Source organism: Hemitrygon akajei, chromosome 19 (genome assembly GCF_048418815.1).
Source record: "Hemitrygon akajei chromosome 19, sHemAka1.3, whole genome shotgun sequence".
NCBI lineage: Eukaryota > Metazoa > Chordata > Chondrichthyes > Myliobatiformes > Dasyatidae > Hemitrygon > Hemitrygon akajei.
In genome coordinates, this window is record NC_133142.1 from 27,477,937 (window position 1) to 27,496,768 (window position 18,832).

General features: G+C 38.8%; 1 protein-coding gene across 6 annotated transcripts in view; it reads right to left on the bottom strand.

Moving 5' to 3' along the window:
- The window catches only part of cadpsa (Ca2+-dependent activator protein for secretion a), a 453,076-nt gene that overhangs the window by 128,783 nt on the left and 305,461 nt on the right, over positions 1 to 18,832 (bottom strand). For all 6 annotated transcript variants that reach the window (XM_073072303.1, XM_073072304.1, XM_073072299.1 and 3 more), the window contains exon 12: positions 780 to 916. In XM_073072303.1, the coding sequence (XP_072928404.1) occupies positions 780 to 916 (137 nt within the window). The remainder of the gene's footprint in view (positions 1 to 779; positions 917 to 18,832) is intronic.

The window sequence follows — 18,832 nt, forward strand, 5'->3', positions numbered from 1 at the left end:
GAACTAGGATGGAATTTACACAAGCTTGCCTTTGGTCTCAGTCTAAGCTTTCCATTCATTAATTCACTAACCCAGTCTCTGCTGACAGCCCAGCAATAGCCCAGCTCAGGATCCTACACATGGCCCGATGGGCTGAATGGCCGACTTCTGCTCCTTTGTCTTATGGTCTTATTCATGGCAGTATTTTTGCAAATGCAATTGATAGGTGGGGGGGGGGTACTTTTTTTGGGCAGAATAGCTTATAATATTGAAGCAAAATCAGGTAAGACTTAGATGATTTTCGAGAAAAGTTGCAGAAAACCAGTGGAAGAGTGGGGCCGTTACTAGGCACCAGTGACTATCAGGCTTGTTCACTGACAGCTGGCGGGTTACTGCTGGTCTTTAGGCTGTGGACCTGGGGGACAGTTTACCAGTACCAGATAATAAATAAATGAGAAAGTAACATGGAGTCAAAGAATTATTCAGCAGGTAGGGAACAGTAACAGGTGTAAGAAAAACCAAAGTTCCAGGCAAAGGTAACAACACTTCTCCTCAGTTTCCTTCCCAGCATGGTTAAAAAAGAAGAAATCCCAAATCTCATGGAGGAACCTTTGGCAAGAATAAATGGCAACAATCCATGAACAAAGCAATGGTTAAGAAGTAACATTCACATTCATATTAATTTTTGACTGTTACAGCTTATAAACTACCTTTTAGGTTAAAATGGCAAAATATCATCTCAAGTATAATTCCAACTGTTCTGAAATCATTGCAATTTTATAAATTGACAATATGCTTACCAAACAAGAATACGAATCGTTAAGCCTGTGGTCCAGTGTCAACCTTTGTAGTGTTTCAAAGAGTGTTGCGTGATCAAACATGCAAGGATTGGCAGAGATAAATTCATCCATTCCATGTTTCTGAGCTCTGTCTGCATCTGTTTCCAGGCACACATACAGAAAAGGGCACACTTAGAGAAAGGCAACAAATCCGTCAAACACAACTGGATAATTAATCACCCTATCATCTCAACCACAACTAACTACTCTCATTTACATTACTGTTCGTTAATTTCGACCTTCCCAAAACTTTCCATGCAGTACAAGGTTCCCTTTAAATTGTTGTAGCCATCTCCAGTGTAACGTCAAAATAAAGTAGACTGCACAATTACATGATCTCAACTAAGTACCAATCAAGTTCCTTAACGTTGACCCTAAATAATACCTTTCACAATAGATTCTGCCATTCCACAGAATGCAATTCTAATTCAGATTTTAATTAAGGATTGTTTTGGCACTATCCATCGTAAAAACTAGTAAAAGACATATTGTTTCCATTGTTGGTCTATTTTTGTCATCCTAGTTTTGATATCAAATTTTAATTCTGATAAATTAAATAAAATTACATTTGTTGAAAGAGTTCATACTGCATATCACAAAAATGGAATCACAATTGCTTAACAACATAATCCATCTTAGACATGATATGCTGGTGTAAAGCAAGAGTTCAAACATACTGATGCTCAATCCTGTCCTGGGAAATCTGTACTGAAATCAGATTTCAAATATTAGCAAATACTTAGACTTAATATTAGTTTCATATTTACATTTCCAAAGTAATTTATGTAGAAATATATTAAAACTGAAATAAAATGGCAAACCATGGACATCCATAAATTTGACACTGAACAGGCCAGAGGGTGAGAGTTGTGAGGGAGTGGGATGAGGAACATTCGGAAATGGAGGAATTTTTCAGATCTGCATGTGATGTCTGGATGTCCATCCTTTTTGATCAAGTGTACCTCCTGGTGGATTAACAGAGGAATTGCACTGACAACATCTTTGCATACCTTCCATACACCCAATCACATTTATTAGTAGGATTACAGAGAGCACATTGTGTGGAGGAAAACAGTCAAGAGATAACAATATAATCAGCAGAAGGGTGACATGAATTGGAGTCATTTAAATATACACAAATACAATTTTGGTAAGCAAAGATTTTTTATGTGAAATTAATGGCATCAATAAGGCATGATTACTCTAACCTGTCCAAAAGATAGAAGCAAGACTATAATTGTAAAACCATGCGTGGCCGCTAAATGCAATGAAGTTATTCAGAATTCTTCTTTGTGAATTAAAATGGTTTCAAAATGGAAAACAGTCTGCCACTATGTCTGTACTATGAAACAAAACGACAGAAAGGACTGGCAAAGCAAGATTACAATCTGCTATTTGCAATGAATTAATGAAGTAGGAGCATTCATGCTTTCTATTCAAAACTGTAGGCACAGGCACCTAGGGTGTAACTAATTAATCTCAACATACATAGCTAAAAGATTATAATCAGCAAAAGAAACAGAAATAGAAACCATTCTGGATGTGGTCAGATGCACCCTAGATGTTGGTAATGTCTTAGAAGTGTCAGTCAAATTAAGGACAAGTTGCACAATTTATTGCAAACAGTGCAGTTTTTGTACAGGAACTGGGTTTTTTCAAATTCTATCCCAATATGACAGCTTATATTTTTAAAATCATTCTCTTTCTTACCATTGTTTGCATATTTCTATCCTTCAGTTTAGAAATGCAAGTGTTCTTATTTGTATTTCTCAACATAGGTAAGCTTTAGTGAATTTATGATAAGTGAATTTTGTCAACTATTATTAATTATTCAGAGCATAATTCTGTTTAGGGCAAGTCAATTCATGATGAAACAATGGAAAGTTGCCTTGGAAATTTGAAAAAAAATGTTGGTTTGAGATGTGTAAAAAAATTTCAATTTTAAAGTGACAATGAATTCACGTTGTTTTGATTTGGTGTTTTTATTCTATTTAGTAAATATTAAATTAGTAGAAAATGAAGTTTTCTTTAAAAGTGTTTCACAATAAAAGGTTCAAATACCCATCAAGAAGATAATATCCTCATTCAAAAATTAAAAGATGAAATTTTAGTTTTCTAGAGTTCAATATTTAGGAGACAATTCTTTCCTAAACAAATGGTTTTGAATTTGATAGGTATTTACATTAACACTATCTAATTGTTTCACAAATTGAACTGATGTAGGCATACTTAATTTTATTTTAAATATATTTCTTATTGTAATTTATAGATTTTTATTATTATATATTGCAATGTATTGTTGCTGCAAAATAACAAATTTCACGGCAAACACTTGTGATATTAAACCTGATTCTGATTCTGATTGTGGCATATTGGAGACCAAGAGACCAGAACATAAGGCAATCTTGCAGTTGAGCATCAAAGTATTCAGTGAACTCAAAACAAGTTAGTTTTACAATTCAAAATACAGATTAATAGTTCTGCATGGACAGTACTGATGCAGGCTTAGACTATGACAATACATTTAAAAACGTAGAGACATTATTAGTCTATAAATAGCCACAGCTATAATTACAAGAATTCTGAGGGAATTAGATTTGCTTTAAAAAATATCTTTCAGGAGGATTTTGAAGTACATTTAGTATAACTTTCGAGCACCAAAATGATAATACAATTTATGTGTTAATGAATCAGCGACCAGATCACTTAATGAAGTTTGCTCCAAATTGAATTTAAATAGAATTCCATAGCAAGTTTTTTGATACTTTAATCCAATGTAAAGCATTAAAATACTCTTCTCTGTATCATGGGGTTTTTTTATACTTCAGAAATGAATAACCTTTGAGGCCACTCTCCCTTTCGCAGGTTTTGAAACTGAGTATTTACATTGTTCAAATATGCTTCTAACTTTATAATAAGAAAGTTTAGGAAAAAAATGAAAGAACTTTTTTTTAGGTTATTCGTCTCAGATCAGATTAATTTTATTGCACTTTATTGTAATATAGAAATATCACTACAGTCTTTGAGAGACAGTATGATTACAGTTGATCAATAATTAAATGTGACACAAGTTAATATTTCATACTGATTTACAGGTTTACACATTGTTAGAAAATTATTTTAGATAATAAGCATAGCTTACTGTTCTACTAGCTTACATAGCTTAATGTTTTAACTTAAACCATCATTCTGATTAATGCATTTTCTAAACTAACAAGCTACAAGTTCTAAGAGATAATAGAGAATGTGAAAAACTGCAATGAAGGTATTCACTGTAATTCTTTTGCATTTTATTTATTTAATAATACTGGAAATGAATGCAGTGGATAATGCTGGAATGCAGAACAGTACACTATTGAATGTGTGTATAACTATAGATGCCCATAGTAAACTAAAAATGGTACATTTGTAAGATACAACTATTAGTTAATGTTAACCCAGACAAAATTTCCCATGTACGTATGGTCTATTGGGTAGCAAATGATACACTCCACAATTAATGAGATTTCTTTAACTTAATTAAAATGTTTTAAATTGCAGTAAATTAAACTGCATTGCTCCATTGTGGGTTTGTATGCTGTAATCTGTTTAATCATTGACACATATCAGTCCCTAAAGATAAAAATAATCTCTGAATTAAAAAATTACATCTTATGAAATTTTTATAGTAAGTTGTTTTAAGAACAGTACAACTAAAATCTTTTGGATATTAGAGAATGTGAATATAACTGAAGCCTTTAATTTATAATTCAAATACATATTAATCTTTTTACTTAAGATAATAATCTACAGCATATTTTCAAATGCAGTTCTTTATAACTTGTTAACAGCATTGAGAAAATTAATGTCATGCAAATCTATTAAACATTTCCTACACAAAGTTTACAATGAGATGTCAGACATGAAAAAGGTGACTTTCTATCACAGTCCTCTGGTAAATATGTACATGTCATATCTCTTTGACATTAAAAGAATGAAGATCTGTTTTGGACAATAACAAGCAATGACACTAGTCAACCTCAGCTGGAGAAGTGAAAAGAAGAAATGACAATGATTGATGGCAGCTATCCATTTTCAGTAACTAGCTGCGAGAATGTTCTGTGGGGACTGAAGCTCTAATGAGAAACTGATCTGCATTATATTTCAGCATTTGTAAATGAAAGTATCAAAGATACATACCTTTGTGTATTCACCATCAAAGAGATTTACAAATTCATCAAAAAAATAAAAAAAATGAAACAAAACTATTACGGCATATTTCTAATGTCTTATTAAAATACATGTTGTTGGCCTGGATGACATTCTCCTTGTCACATCCCAGCATTCGATAAAGGCACATAACAAGAACATGACGGGCGTACTGCAGGACACCATCATTTCCTAGTGGGCCAGGAAATGCTAAATTTTAGTTGGATTCTTCAAGGAACTACAAGTAGCTTGTTTTGAGTAAATGATGGAAAATATTTTTTTTAAATGTGACGCTGATCAGATAGCCAGCTGTTTTTCCAAAGTTAGGACAAACAGGGGCACATTGGCTCTGCATTTAATATTGATTTATATTTTGAAAACTTACATTATTCTTTCCTTATTTCACAAATGTCAATAAAAATTGAATTATATGAATTTGTAGAATTCTACATTTGTCACTCATGCTTTTGATTGGTACCTTTAAAGTGGCTTATAGTGTACTGCAGTTCAGGAGAAAAACATGCATCATAAGTGAATTGATTAAATTCACTAGATTGTGGCACTGCATTCCTCGGATGTAGCATTTGCAATTTGAAAATACTAAAAATATTACAGCAGTGTTTAGATGATAAAATATGTAGCATTTAAAGCATACAAACTACCAAATCAATCTAATAGGATAGCAACGGAGTTTGGTGCAAATACAAGAATACTGTCTTGTGTTTTTCATTACATGGGAATCGGATGCACAAATTACCCTGTATTTCCACCAAAAATGAACTACAGCAAAAGGAAAACAAAATACAGAATATTTGTCAGGCATCGAACAGATAGAAATAAGATCTGTCTTAAGTTCTGGAATTTTCTGCCTGTTATCCAACGTTAAGTCTATGAGTAAACAGGAGTATTTTCCATAAGGAGAGATGGCATCATCTACTCCTCAGTACTGCACTTGGAATACTCCAAATACATATTTGCCAACTCCCATAACCTTTGCAATTGTCTCCAATGAGTAAAACCTGTATTACTAAACTCCATGCAATAACTTTGAAATCAAAACATATGTGCAATTACTTGACATAAACGAAGTTGTGGTGGATCAGTAAATGTAATCCACTGGAGTGGATTTTAATAATGGAATTTCATTTTAAATACCAATCTTTTTTGGACATCCTAATCAATTTTTAATATATTCTACATGAAAATGCTATTTTCTTGCATAAAGTTGAATATCTTCTTGGGAAAAGGCTGTACATAATTACTGAACAAATAGCAATTGGGTTGGCTAATATTTTAATATGTGCAATGCATTAGAATGATCACCAAAGGTTAATTTAGTGTAACGTCATAATACCTCTGTTTCGCACAGATTTTAAACGCTTTACATACTAACATTCATGTGATACAACACATGTTGTTCAATAAGTATGGAAAGAATACAGAAAACCAGAGCTTGCAGATAAATGTGGAATTTATTTGTTCTGCTTATCCTGGCAGTAGACTATAATTACCACAGTGGTGCTAATCATTGCTGTGAAGAAACAGGCATTATGATATCATTGTGCAAGGCAATCTGTTTTCAAGCATTACACAGTCAATTAGCTGTAGAGATAATTGAACAAATATATTACTGATGTCTTTTGTGATGTTAATTCACATTTACATTGCATGGAGGTTAGGAAATGTTAAGAATCATTCAAGTCTTACTAGGAGGAACCTTTGACTACAATATAAAAGCCAGAGAGAGGGCAATTATGCAAATACCGCATGCATCTGGATTTGCAGTATGGAAGCTTTCATGTCAAACCTAAATTCAGGAAACATGAGTATTAAACTACAGAATTCTAAACATGAGAGATTTGAGAGAAAAAAAACACATTGCATTTGTCAGATAATCAATGCTGATTATCTGACCTGTGCCAGCTACAGGGAAGCACTTACCCTTTAATCCAGCTAGAAGTTAGCAGGGTAAGAAGGAACAAACCAGAACAACATAAAGACTAGCAACAAGGCTTATGAAAGCAAATAGGAGCCCTAACCTAGCGGCAGGTAGAGTCATTCGAAGTACATGGGTTCAAGCAAAGTAAAATTGAACAAAAAAGAAAGACAACAAAACATCTAGCAAAACACTTCTCTTGCGGTTAATGTCACCAAGAAATTTTATATCAAATAGGTTAAATTGTAAAAGCTTTGCATACAAAACACATAAACCATAAGATGTTCCAGTTTGTAAACTACTATTTGGTCAACATAATTTCTATTGTTATGGAACTACTATTGACCAAAACTGAAGTCAATAATTAGGCAAAATAATCATTAAAAAATAATCAATGAGTACAAACTAACTATGTTAATAAGATAGCACTTGTTAAAGGAGGTCAGAAATCAACACAGAAACTTCTGGTAAGCTATGAAGAGAGGCAAACAAAAATCGATGTAAAATATTTTTGAAAGGCAATTTTATCTTCTTTCATTAAATATGACTAATTGGCAGCATGAAACCCTTCTACTGCACTATATATTTGTATGTTAGTAACACAACAGATGTCATTTGAAACAGATTTCTTTAAGGTGAAATATGCCTACATGCAGGAATATAATTATCATTAAATAAACAGGAAAAGTAGACAGCTGGCTGAATATGTATTAGAAAAGGTCACACAGAGTCTAACACAAAATGTGGTGATTCAGATTTGATGATTTTTTAAAAAAGAAATTGCTTGTTGATCTTTGAGAATGCACTTTCACCCTGACACTTTTACATTTGGATCATATTCTAAGTCTTTTAATTATATTTATTATTATATGTGTATAAATATATTCAATGCTGTGTTTGTTGAAAGGGCATCGAGATACATCTCATGAAAATCCAATGATAATATCAAATCACAATAATACTATTTACTCTTGTGATTGTGTGTGATAGATTACGACGTCTAGTTAGGCAGGTTGTGCTGAGTATACAGATATTATGCCAAGGATTCCATTATTCTGATTAAAATAACAATGTGCCAAAAATACTCGAATCTCACATGCATTACTTGTACCAGAAACTGAAACTGAGAACACACTGCAAGACAGTCAGCATCTGTAAAGAGAACAGCTATGTTTAATTTTCAAGTGTTATCCTCTGCAACTGAAAAATAAGTGGGGAATAATTAATTTAATACATTCTGATTAGCATGGAGGTACTACAATACAAAGAGGAATGATTCAAAAGACATCATTCAATTTAGAGAATGAAGAATTGGCTCAGAATTTGCCACCTCTTGCAAGCCTCCCACAGTTGTTAATCACTGTACCCGTGGATTTGTCTGTGGTGCCTACTTCAAGGAAGCCATCCTGATCATCCTTACAGAGAGCCCTTTGCTTGCAGGACTTTACAGATGCAAATATCATCATGCTACGTGGCCAGAACAAGTCCAAGCTACAAAATGCTTTGCGACCTGAATAAGCCGCAATTCTCGTTTAGTCAACTATCAGAATTGTTAAAATAATACTTCTGAATATCTCTGATATCCTAAAACATTCAAAATAATTAAAAAAAACCAAATAGAATCAAAATAAGCCAACTAAAAATTGAATCACAAAATATTTAAGTCAACATAATTAATTGAATTCACTATAAATTATTTGTTACTTACCTGGGTTCTACACATACATTCGTTTTGACTGAAATAAATAATATCTCTGTTTCTTAGTCTAACCTGGTATAGGTCCAGTATAAGATGGCATTCCACTGTTGGATTCTATGAGAATTCCAATAACGGACTATTATTGGCAAAATACTATTGAGTACCATCAGGATGTTTGTGCATGTTTGATTTGGAGCCTAAAATTTCATGTCAGTTCCACACAGAATTGCTAGAAAGTGTTGCAATAGCTCAGTCCACTAATACATTAATTGAGCAAAGCTAAGTAGCCAAGGAAGGATTTGCCTGGTTATATGAGAGACAGAAATCACTGCTTTAGGGATCAAATCAAAATATATTTTCAATTCAAGGGTAAAGTTAAACTGAAGTTATTAAGGTCAACGTTCAAACCAGAGGGCTGCGGGTAGTTTAGGAGAATTATGCAACATTGTTGAAGCTTGATGGAATTTACTTACAGACAAAATCAATGATGGGATTTAAGGGTCATCTGCAGGAAGCCCATGAAATTTTACTTGAGATATTTGGAAATGGGTTTGCCCTATCATTGTTTACCTTTCTCAATGCATAGTGACCAAAGTAGTGAATATAATAGAGCCGGTCTACAGCTGGCCCCAAGATTACTTCTTGTATTTGACCTGAACTGATGCTTCCAGTGAAGACCTGGGCACAGTATTCCACTGGGAAATTGACTGCCTATTGATGTCCAGGAGGCCCAGTGCAAGTGGCTGCTTGTGCTCCCAGAATGGCTTTGACATCTAGTAATGTCCCAGCTCCAGCACCAATGGCTGCCAAAAGTATTAGTAAAATTGGATGTTTGTGAATCCTTTTGACATTTATATTCAAAATACACCCAGGAACCATTGAAAGTAAAAAGCACTTAAAATTTTATATTAAGAAAAAACCGGAAAAAACATCCAGCTACCTAAAAGCAACTAAATATGTTTAAACTTCTCCCACAATCATTTCTTCCTCTTCATTTCCATGAGGCCGCTGTACTTGTGCCAGACCTAACCTGGCGCAGGCTCAATGGGCAGATTTCCCAGCCTGAGAGACCTCATGGGGGGTAAACCGGCTTAGTACAGGGGCACTTGGCAGCACGATAAGCATTGTGGAAGATGCTTCTGCCAGCTTAAGCCCACACCCATGCTAGATTTCTGAATATCCATGAAGAAACCCAAGGTAGTCTGACAGAAATGCTGGCATGCGGGGAGAAGATCTGCTCCAAAGTGCTGAATTAGGAGAAGTAAAGTACTTCTTAACGCGGAAAGTGTGTTGAGTGCATTAATGTGAATCTCCTGCTTTTGTAAAAATAGGTATCATGGGAAAAATTGCTTAAAGCAAAAACAATGGGGATCTGGTAAGCAAAGATGGGAAAGTGGTTTGTTTGATGTCTGGACCTTGCTTCTTTAGTGTCAATACTTCTGTCTGTTATTTAAGCAAGTCAATGGTTATATTATTTCCTTCATAATTCCTCTCTGTGTCTGAACGCATAAATGTCTCCCTTTCTTCTTGTTCCATGATTATATTGCTATAACTTTATATCCAGAAGTTTCAAAAACAAAGGGTTAGAAGTAAACCACAGCCATCACAATCCCTGTTTAGATGTCAGGAAAACTGTGCTTGTGCCCACCTTAGAACTGATTGTCTGCTCTTGGAGGAAATGCTCAATTATTATTCAATTGAAACCTGAACTCTAAAGCTTAAGTTGCAAGGAGACATTACACAAACTAATGTTGTATGCCCTAGAATTTTTAAAAATATGGGGTGATTTGATAAAAGATTTCACAAAATTAAGAGGAATCAAATTTTGGTAGATAGGAGGATACAGGACCAGGTAACAAAAACATAGGACTAGTGCTCCGGTAATCAAGAGTGAAGTTAGACATAAAAGACTGAGAAGTCTACAACTATCTTTGTCAGAAAACAGCTGACATTGGGTCAGTTGTTAACCTTAAACCTAGCTGTGATGGATTTCTGTTTTTCAGTGATATTAATGAATAGGGACAAAAGGCAGGGATGTGGAGTTAGTCATATATTAATGGTAGACGTGGCTAAAGTGGCTAAGTGGTCTATCTCTACAATTATTTTTCAGTTGGGAAGATCAGAATCTCTTTCAATATAGATGCCAAATGACTGGCTTTGCTGCTCCAACGTTTTGTTTTAGACCGTCAGCATCTGCAGTAATCTAAACTACTTCAACGTGCTTTATATAAATCTTCACATGATCTATTTGATCTCTTTTCTTTGAACACTCCACTCTTAGCTTGTTAAAGTCACTTTTAATCACTTAAATTACACTAGACACTTAAAGGAAGCATATGACTGACCCCTACAGGTCTGCATAGAACATTTGAATAAGATAGGACAAATACCAATGCAGTTTTTACACAGGGGCATAGCCCAGTTAAGTAGTGTTTACCATTGGGGATAATGAATAATTCAAAATTATTAAATTATTAAATCAGTATTTAAGTATTCAGATAACATGAGGGAGAAGGGCAGGAAAGATTGAATCTCATAATTAGCTATTCATTGATTTTATTTTCTAAAATATATTTTTCCAATTCTATTGGAATGAACACAGTTTTTGGGTTCATTTTACACTGACACCAAATGGGAGATCATTCCATCATTAATCTGCAATAATATTCGCAGTGAAAATATATTGTTATATGATTATTACTAAAAGGTCAATTTAAAACAACAGTTGATTATGAAAATTCTATAATCAGTATATATAACTGTCCATTTTTGGATCAAATGCACATCATAAAATATTTTATAGTCAATTTCTTTCCTCTTCCTCAAAGGTTATCAAATGCTTTTGTGTTGAATTGCCTCCTTTTTAACCCTTTGACTGGAGTATGGTTTGCTACATACATTCATTAAAATCTGCTTTTATGTAAGCATGTCCCTTAGGTATTCCATCAGAGAGGCAAAATAAAAGGCCATATATTCACAAAAATCTTAGTACACTTTCACATGAAAAATACAAAGTTACACTTTAATCAAAAAAAGGCCATTGAATTCTCTGCAAAGAAGGACTGAATCTTGTAGACAATTCATGACCTTAATATGAAGTCAAAGGGTTAACATACATGATGTTATTGATATCATTTTTAATATATAATTAATAAACGAGTTACTACCTGAAATATTTTACATGCTGTTAACTGTCAGTCTTTGTCAAATACTCATTTAAAAATGTCTGAACATCTTAACAGTGGCAAAATGTTAATATACTGCATTTTAAATATAGCAGCTCTCATATAAATTGACTCTTATTATTGCATTTCAATTTAAAGATTCTATGTTTTCAAATATACGACAACTAACGTATTGCTTAATTTCCCCAAATCCAGCAGGTACCCAACACCAGGTTAAGTATGCAAACTGATAGTTCACTTTTCAAATATTAAAAAAATGGCAATATAATTCAAAGAGTACTTGTCCAAATAGATACAATTAAACTCTCATGAATAGCAGGATCTATTAGTTTATGCTTGGATAATTTAACATTTAAAAAACTAAAGGTCATTTCATATATAAATCTAGCATATGAATGCAGCTTTTCATCATTTGGGAACAATATTTGATCTATTTGAATTTTTATAGTTACATGAACTACTTGCTTCTTGTGATTTTGAAGTTGCCACTTCAGATTTTTGACACATCGGCCTAGAAATTTGATCGCGCCTTGACAAGTGTTGTGCTGTCCATGTGTGCGCAAGGATGACATGAAATTTGCACAGGCTGCTCAAAGGAATGAATCGGCAAGCAGCCAGCACTACCCACGCTACTTATTGAATATTCGCCTGTTTGGTGTGAGGGTGGGAGCAGGCGGATGTGGAGGTATATGGGGAAATCAGAATCTGATGTAACTTAAAGGCAGCCTGCAGCTCTTAAAGATGTTCAGAGATGTGCCAGCGTCCAACGAAGCACTCTCACTAACTTTTACAGTTGGGAAATGAAAGCTGCAAGGAGCCTATTTTCTCTAATGCAACACCCATCTTGGTAAAGGCTAGAAAACCGTCAGGGCAACTCTACTTGCAGTGTATAGAGGTCACTGAGGAAGTAAATGCCAGGAGATTAGCTCCAAGGATATGGTTGCAATGCCAATAAAAGTCCAGTAACCCCACTAGAATTGTAAAGGTAAAGGTGTTAGCACTGACATCAATGACTCGTTTCTGACACCTGCAGTCTCACCGCTCGCAGCATTCCTTTCCTTTACAATCTCTGAGCCATACATTACCCCCTTTAGCGTTTTACTCACACAAGCTGCAGCCCCCACTCTCACCTCTGCTGCATCATTTCTCTAAACCTCATATCTGTATACAACTTAAAAAGTGATCACAGTAGGCAGATTCTCAGAACAGCTCAGGAGACAAACCTACAACTTTACCTCTTGCAGACTGAGGTTATAGACAAGAAAAGGAAATTGGCAGCAACTGGATGAGTCTGAAAGTGCCTCCTTGCCGTTTCCCAGGATTGAAAGGAGTGGAGCTGATGGTCAGCTGCTTACTATGGAGAGTGCAAGGCTCCCCCAAAAGCTTTTCCCTTTCCTTCCCCAAGGAAAGTTTCATTCAGCCTCAACAGAGGCACACAGCTTTTCACGATGCTGAACCACCGAGGCTGCTCTTCCACTTTGGCACGCGAGAGGTCAGCGCAAGTTCTGACCTGAGGAAGATGCAGCTGGCAGGCAGTATCATCCTCAGGTCAGAGGTTAAGGTTTAGGTGATGAAATGTTGCCCACAATCTTTAGCTGATGACAGTGGTGCCAAGGCTCAGGATCTGCTCTACATCTGGTTCACTGAATTCAGAGCTGGTTCTTCGGGCTCACTCTACTGACCAATCTTAAGAGTAAGTAAAGAGAAATGCTGGATGTGCTGGGTAGCTGGTCAACAAGCTTGGGTTTCATGACTCAGAAACTACAGCAATCCAGCAGGTGGAGATGGTCACATTTAGCCCCTGGAGACCATGCTGCCCAAAGTGAATTTTTTTTTCCAAATATCATCCCAAGAGAACCTCTGCTAATTGTCATTTAAAATGCAGTTTTTTTTGTCCACTTGATAAACTGCAAATTGGAAAAAAATGATTAAAAGCCCTGACTGGAGGCTCCAGTTGTGGTTGCAGTGTGGGGTCCTTATTTAACCTTTATAACAAGACCAATCCAATATGGAGGAAACTGCACTTATATGGTCCAAATCCTGAGATAATGGAGACATCATCGGTTGCTTAATTTACAGATGGCGCATCTGATCCAATTTCTAGGCCACCAGATTTTCTTCAATAAAGTGCATTATCTTTACATTTCACCTGTCGCAGTCTTTACGTGGCAGGTGCACACTCAGGATTTGTTCGGTACCTAAATTGTACTAAGGGCATATCAATGTACTTAGTGGTGCCTCTTGTTGCTCATTTTTCTGCTCCGTAAATTAATGCCTGTGATCAGATTTTTTGCCTAAATTCCCCCTTGCAACATGTTCAAATTACAGCCTTCTGAATACTGTTGGATGAGGATACCAAGGTGAGAGAGACACTGTATAGTTACTTATAGAGTCATACAACAATATAGCATGTAAACCTGTCCATGCCAAACAAGATCTCTACCTGAACTAATTCCATTTGCCTGCATTTGCTCTCTAAACACTTCCCATCTGTAACGCGCTGTACGGTTTCACTGCTAATGTAATGGCCTCTCTGTAATGTTTCACTGCGAAAGTAATGGTTTCTCTGTAGCAGCAATGTTTGGGTTATGACTAGAGATAACGGGTACTTTGGAATGTATGCTAGCCAATGAGAAGGATGTTGTTCTTTCTTGTGGGTCTGCGAACAAGGACTTCATGGTTTCCTGTCAGCGAGAGATGAAGTGAGAAGACACAAATGGAAAGAGCCGGTCGGAGTTGACTTGGAGCGAGGGTCTGACGGTCAGTGACGCTCGGAAGAGGTTGATGGGGGATGAGTGGACGATTCTGTGAGCTCCAATGTGCACTTTAGACCGATTCCTTAAAATGGTCCCTTTTTCTTTCTATTTTCTTTACTGACTCTAGTCAGATTAAGATTTATAAAGTTCAATCAGTTAATTGCATACGGTGTACTGTCTGATAGTTTGAGGTTCGGATTTGTAACCGGGCAACACATCACGCAGCATCCACACAAACGAGATTTCTCTGTTTGGCTGGGCCAGAGCCCGTCTTCCCCTAAACGAGCACATGCTGGCCGAACCTCAGGGTTACAATTGTGGGGGTATCCTTCGGGATTGATTCTGTTGGATGCTGTGTGATTGCCCTGGGCACTGAACCAGTGGGTTGTGTGTTTAAGTCTTTGCTGGTATGGATGCTGACAGGGTGGAGTACTGGTGTGCCTCCATGGGGTTATCGATAACTAATGCGTGCATGTTGAGTGGGGTGGATATTCATATCCCGGATGAATTGTTAATTCCATATTTGAGTACGGTTAAAGCTGCTGGCAAAGTTCAGAGTGTAGCCACGGAGGTTTGATAAAATGGCGGGCTCAGACATTGTTTTAGTTCAGACTAGTGCTGATTTAACGGCGGTGGAATTGCCAGTGTCTATTGGTGCCCCAGGTGAGGCGGGGCCATGGCCTGTCCCTACTGTCAAGGAGGAGGGGAAGGTAGTTGAGCAGTCTGAGTCACAAGTTGAGCTAGGGGCAGAGACTTCAAATACAGGGTTCTATCATTTCTGAGGAGTGAGGGGAAGGGGTGGTCGGGTTTGGAATGTCTAATTAGTCCCCGTCCCCCAGTGAAAAGTGAGAATTCTGAGGTAGTATCCTCCCTTACGTTTCTGGCGAATAAATGGAAAAATGCTCAGGTTCAAAGTCCCTGCTATGTTAAGCTCCACCTATTCTCTGGAATAATGCCCACCCCTAAGGGGGAAGAGACTTGGGCGGAACAGACCTCTCAGTTGTTAGATGAGTGGCAGTACCCTGATGATGTAAAGCGACAGAGATTGATTGAAAGTTTGAGTGGGTGGGCCGCTAATGTGGTGAGAACTGTGAAAACACGCCAACCCTCAGCTAACCTTACTGATCATCTGGACGCATTGGACAGCACTTTCGGTGTGACAAGGAGCCCACTGGAGCTCATGGTGGGGTTTCAGAACATGCATCAGGAGGAGGAGAAGCTTTCTGCTTACATTTTTCGGCTAGAGAGGCAGCTAAATAGCTTGCGGCGCAGAGGGGTAACTCAGGTGGCTGAGGTGGATCAGTTAAGAGTGGACCGGACAGCTAGGGGCGCCCAGTCCCAGGACCTGACTGCTTGGGATCGCCGACAGTCTCGTAAGATGCACCCCCCTCTCTCTTTTGTCGAGCTGATCAGAGAAGGAGGAGGACATGTCGGAGGCACGGGAAGGCTCTGTCAGCAGGGTACAGTCCTCAATAGCAGCCCCTTGTGGTGAAGTGACCATGGACAGCCTATGCCGGGGAGCAGTAGAGGAGATTGTGGCAGAGTTGAGAACTGAGATGTCTCGGCTGTTATCAGAGGGTGTGACTCCCCCCATATGATAGAGCTGATGGGGGGGGTGGATCCCCTAAGTGGACGAACAACGCAGAGGGTTGCTGGCAGCAGGTGTCTCGCCAGAAGGAGAGTGAGCCTCTGGGTACCTCAGCAGAGAGAGTCGCTGGGAAAACTTAGGAGAGGCCCAGTGAGGGAACGGCCTGGTGTCTCTGGGGGAACACATTTTGTTGAAAGTGAAAGGCCCAATTCTTGAAGGCTTAGTGGGACTATGCTCCAGTGTGTCCCTACGGATAGAGGGTATTTATGCTAAAGCCATACTCGACACCGGGTCGTAGGTCATGTTATTGTACCGTTCATTTTACAACCAGTATCTGAAGCATTTACCTTTGACACCATTCAGGGCACTGGAGATCTGGGGGCTTAGTGCTAATGATTATCCATATGATGGTTATTTGTCAGTGAAGTTGGAGTTCTTGGAGGCCGATGTGGGAGTGTCTGAGGTCCTGGATACATTGGTGCTGGTTTGTCCGGACCTTGTTGAGAAGGGCGGTGTGTCAATCCTGGTGGGGACCAACACCCCTCTTGTGAGGAGGCTCATGGGGGCCTGCAAGGAGGAGGCGGGTGAGAGCTTTCTGGAAACGTTGTCCGTGCACCCGGTGTTTCGAGCTGCTTTTGAGAAAGTGCATGGCTGCAATGGGCTGGATACCAACTTTAGACGAGGGACTGTGCGGTTCATCCAGTCAAAGCCAATGGTGGTACGGCCTGGGGAAGTAGCGAGAGTGATGGGGACCCCCAAATTTCCCAGAGTGCCTGAGGGGGAAGCCCTCTTAGTGGACCACAAGGGGAAGCTGTGATTTCCTGCTGGGGTACTGGTGAGGCCTGAATTGCAGAAGCTCTTGGTTGTACAGGCGAGCAGGATAGCAGTGATTGTCAGGAACACTACGAAGAGGGAGGTCACCTTCAAGCAGGGGATGCCCCTGGTGCACCTGTTCCCGGTGACGGTAATGTCTAGTGTCCCTCTGAGACAAGCTGGAGAGAAACTACTGGAATAAGGGGGAAAGTTGATTGCTGAGTTATTTAACTTTTGGGACTCCCCGGTTCCTGCAGGTTGGAAGAGGAGGCTGGCAGAGAAGATGTTGATGTTGGAAGGTGTCTTTTCCACTGACAAGTTTGAAGTGGGTTGTTCTAAAAACACTTGTCACACTATCTGGGTGACTGGGGACACCCCGTTTAGAGAGAGAGGCCACGGAGACTGACCCCTGCAGAGGTGAAGGATGTTTGGCAGCATTTGTGTAAGTTGAAGGAAGTCTCTATGCGTCCCCAATACTAGTGGCCCGGAAGAAGAATGGGAAGGTATGGATGTGTGTGGACTATAGGACTATGAACAGGCACCGTACCTGACCAGTATACAGTCCCGAGGATCGAGGACATGCTGGCCTGTCTGAGTGGTGTAAAGTGGTTCAGTGTGCTGGACTTGAGGAATGGATATTACCAGATCCCCATGAGTGAGGCTGACAAAGAAGACGGCATTTATATGTCCCCTGGGAGTCTTCCAGTTCAAAAGGATGCCCCAGGGCATATCGAGAGCCCCTGCAACCTTCCAGCGGGTCACGGAGAAGACACTGGGGGATATGAACTTCCTTGCGGAGAAGACACTGGGGGATATGAACTTCCTTGCGGAGAAGACACTGGGGGATATGAACTTCCTTGCGGTATTGGTGTATCTGGGTGACCTCATCGTGTTTGGATCCACCTTGCAGGAACAAGAAGTGAGGCGACTGAAGGTGCTCGGTCGCCTGAAAGCTGAAGGGTTAAAACTTTCCCTGGACAAGTGCCAGTTCTGCAAAATATCTGTTGGCTATGTTGGGCACATAGTCTCCAAGATGGAGTAGCTACAGATCCGGTTAAGGTAGAGGCGGTGACCACTTGGCCAAGACCACAGACTGTGAGCACTCTGCACTCATTCCTCAGGTTCTGTGGTTACTATCGGAGGTTTGTGAAGGGCTTCGCGAAGGTAAGTCACCCATTGAATCTGCTACTGTGCAGTTACCCTCCCTTGGGGAAGAAAAGGAGAGGGAAAAAAGGGTGGAGAGTATCTTAGCCCTTTGGAGTCCTTTGGACCATGGTGGGATGCAAAATGTGCAGAGGGATGAAGTCAGAGGTCGAAGAATAGTACAAGTCCTGTATTCGATGCATACAGCGGAAGACACTTCTTATGCGGGCAGCTCCTTTGTCCCACTTGCAGAGTGCGGAGCCCCTGAACCTGGTGTATATGGATCTCCGATCAATAGAACCCGATGCCAGCAACTTGGCGAATGTCTTAGTCAGCAAGGATCACTACACCAGAAACGTGCAGGCTTTTCCTACCAAGGACCAGAGGGCATCCACAGTGGCAAAAGTGTTATGGGAGAAGTATTTCATTTATTATGGCCTTCCCCAGCGGATACATAGTGATCAGGGATGGGATTTCGAGAGCAGGCTCATCCACGAGTTACTGGGCATGCTTGGGGTCGAAAGTCAAGGACCGCGCCCTATCACCCACAGGGTGATCCCCAGCCCGAGAGGTTTAATCCAACCTTGCTAGACAAGCTTGGGACCCTGGAGATCAGCGAGAAGAGCAGGTGGAGTCAACATATTGGACATCTGGTTCACAGTTACAACTGTACTCGAAATGAAGCTGCTGGGTACTCGCCATACTA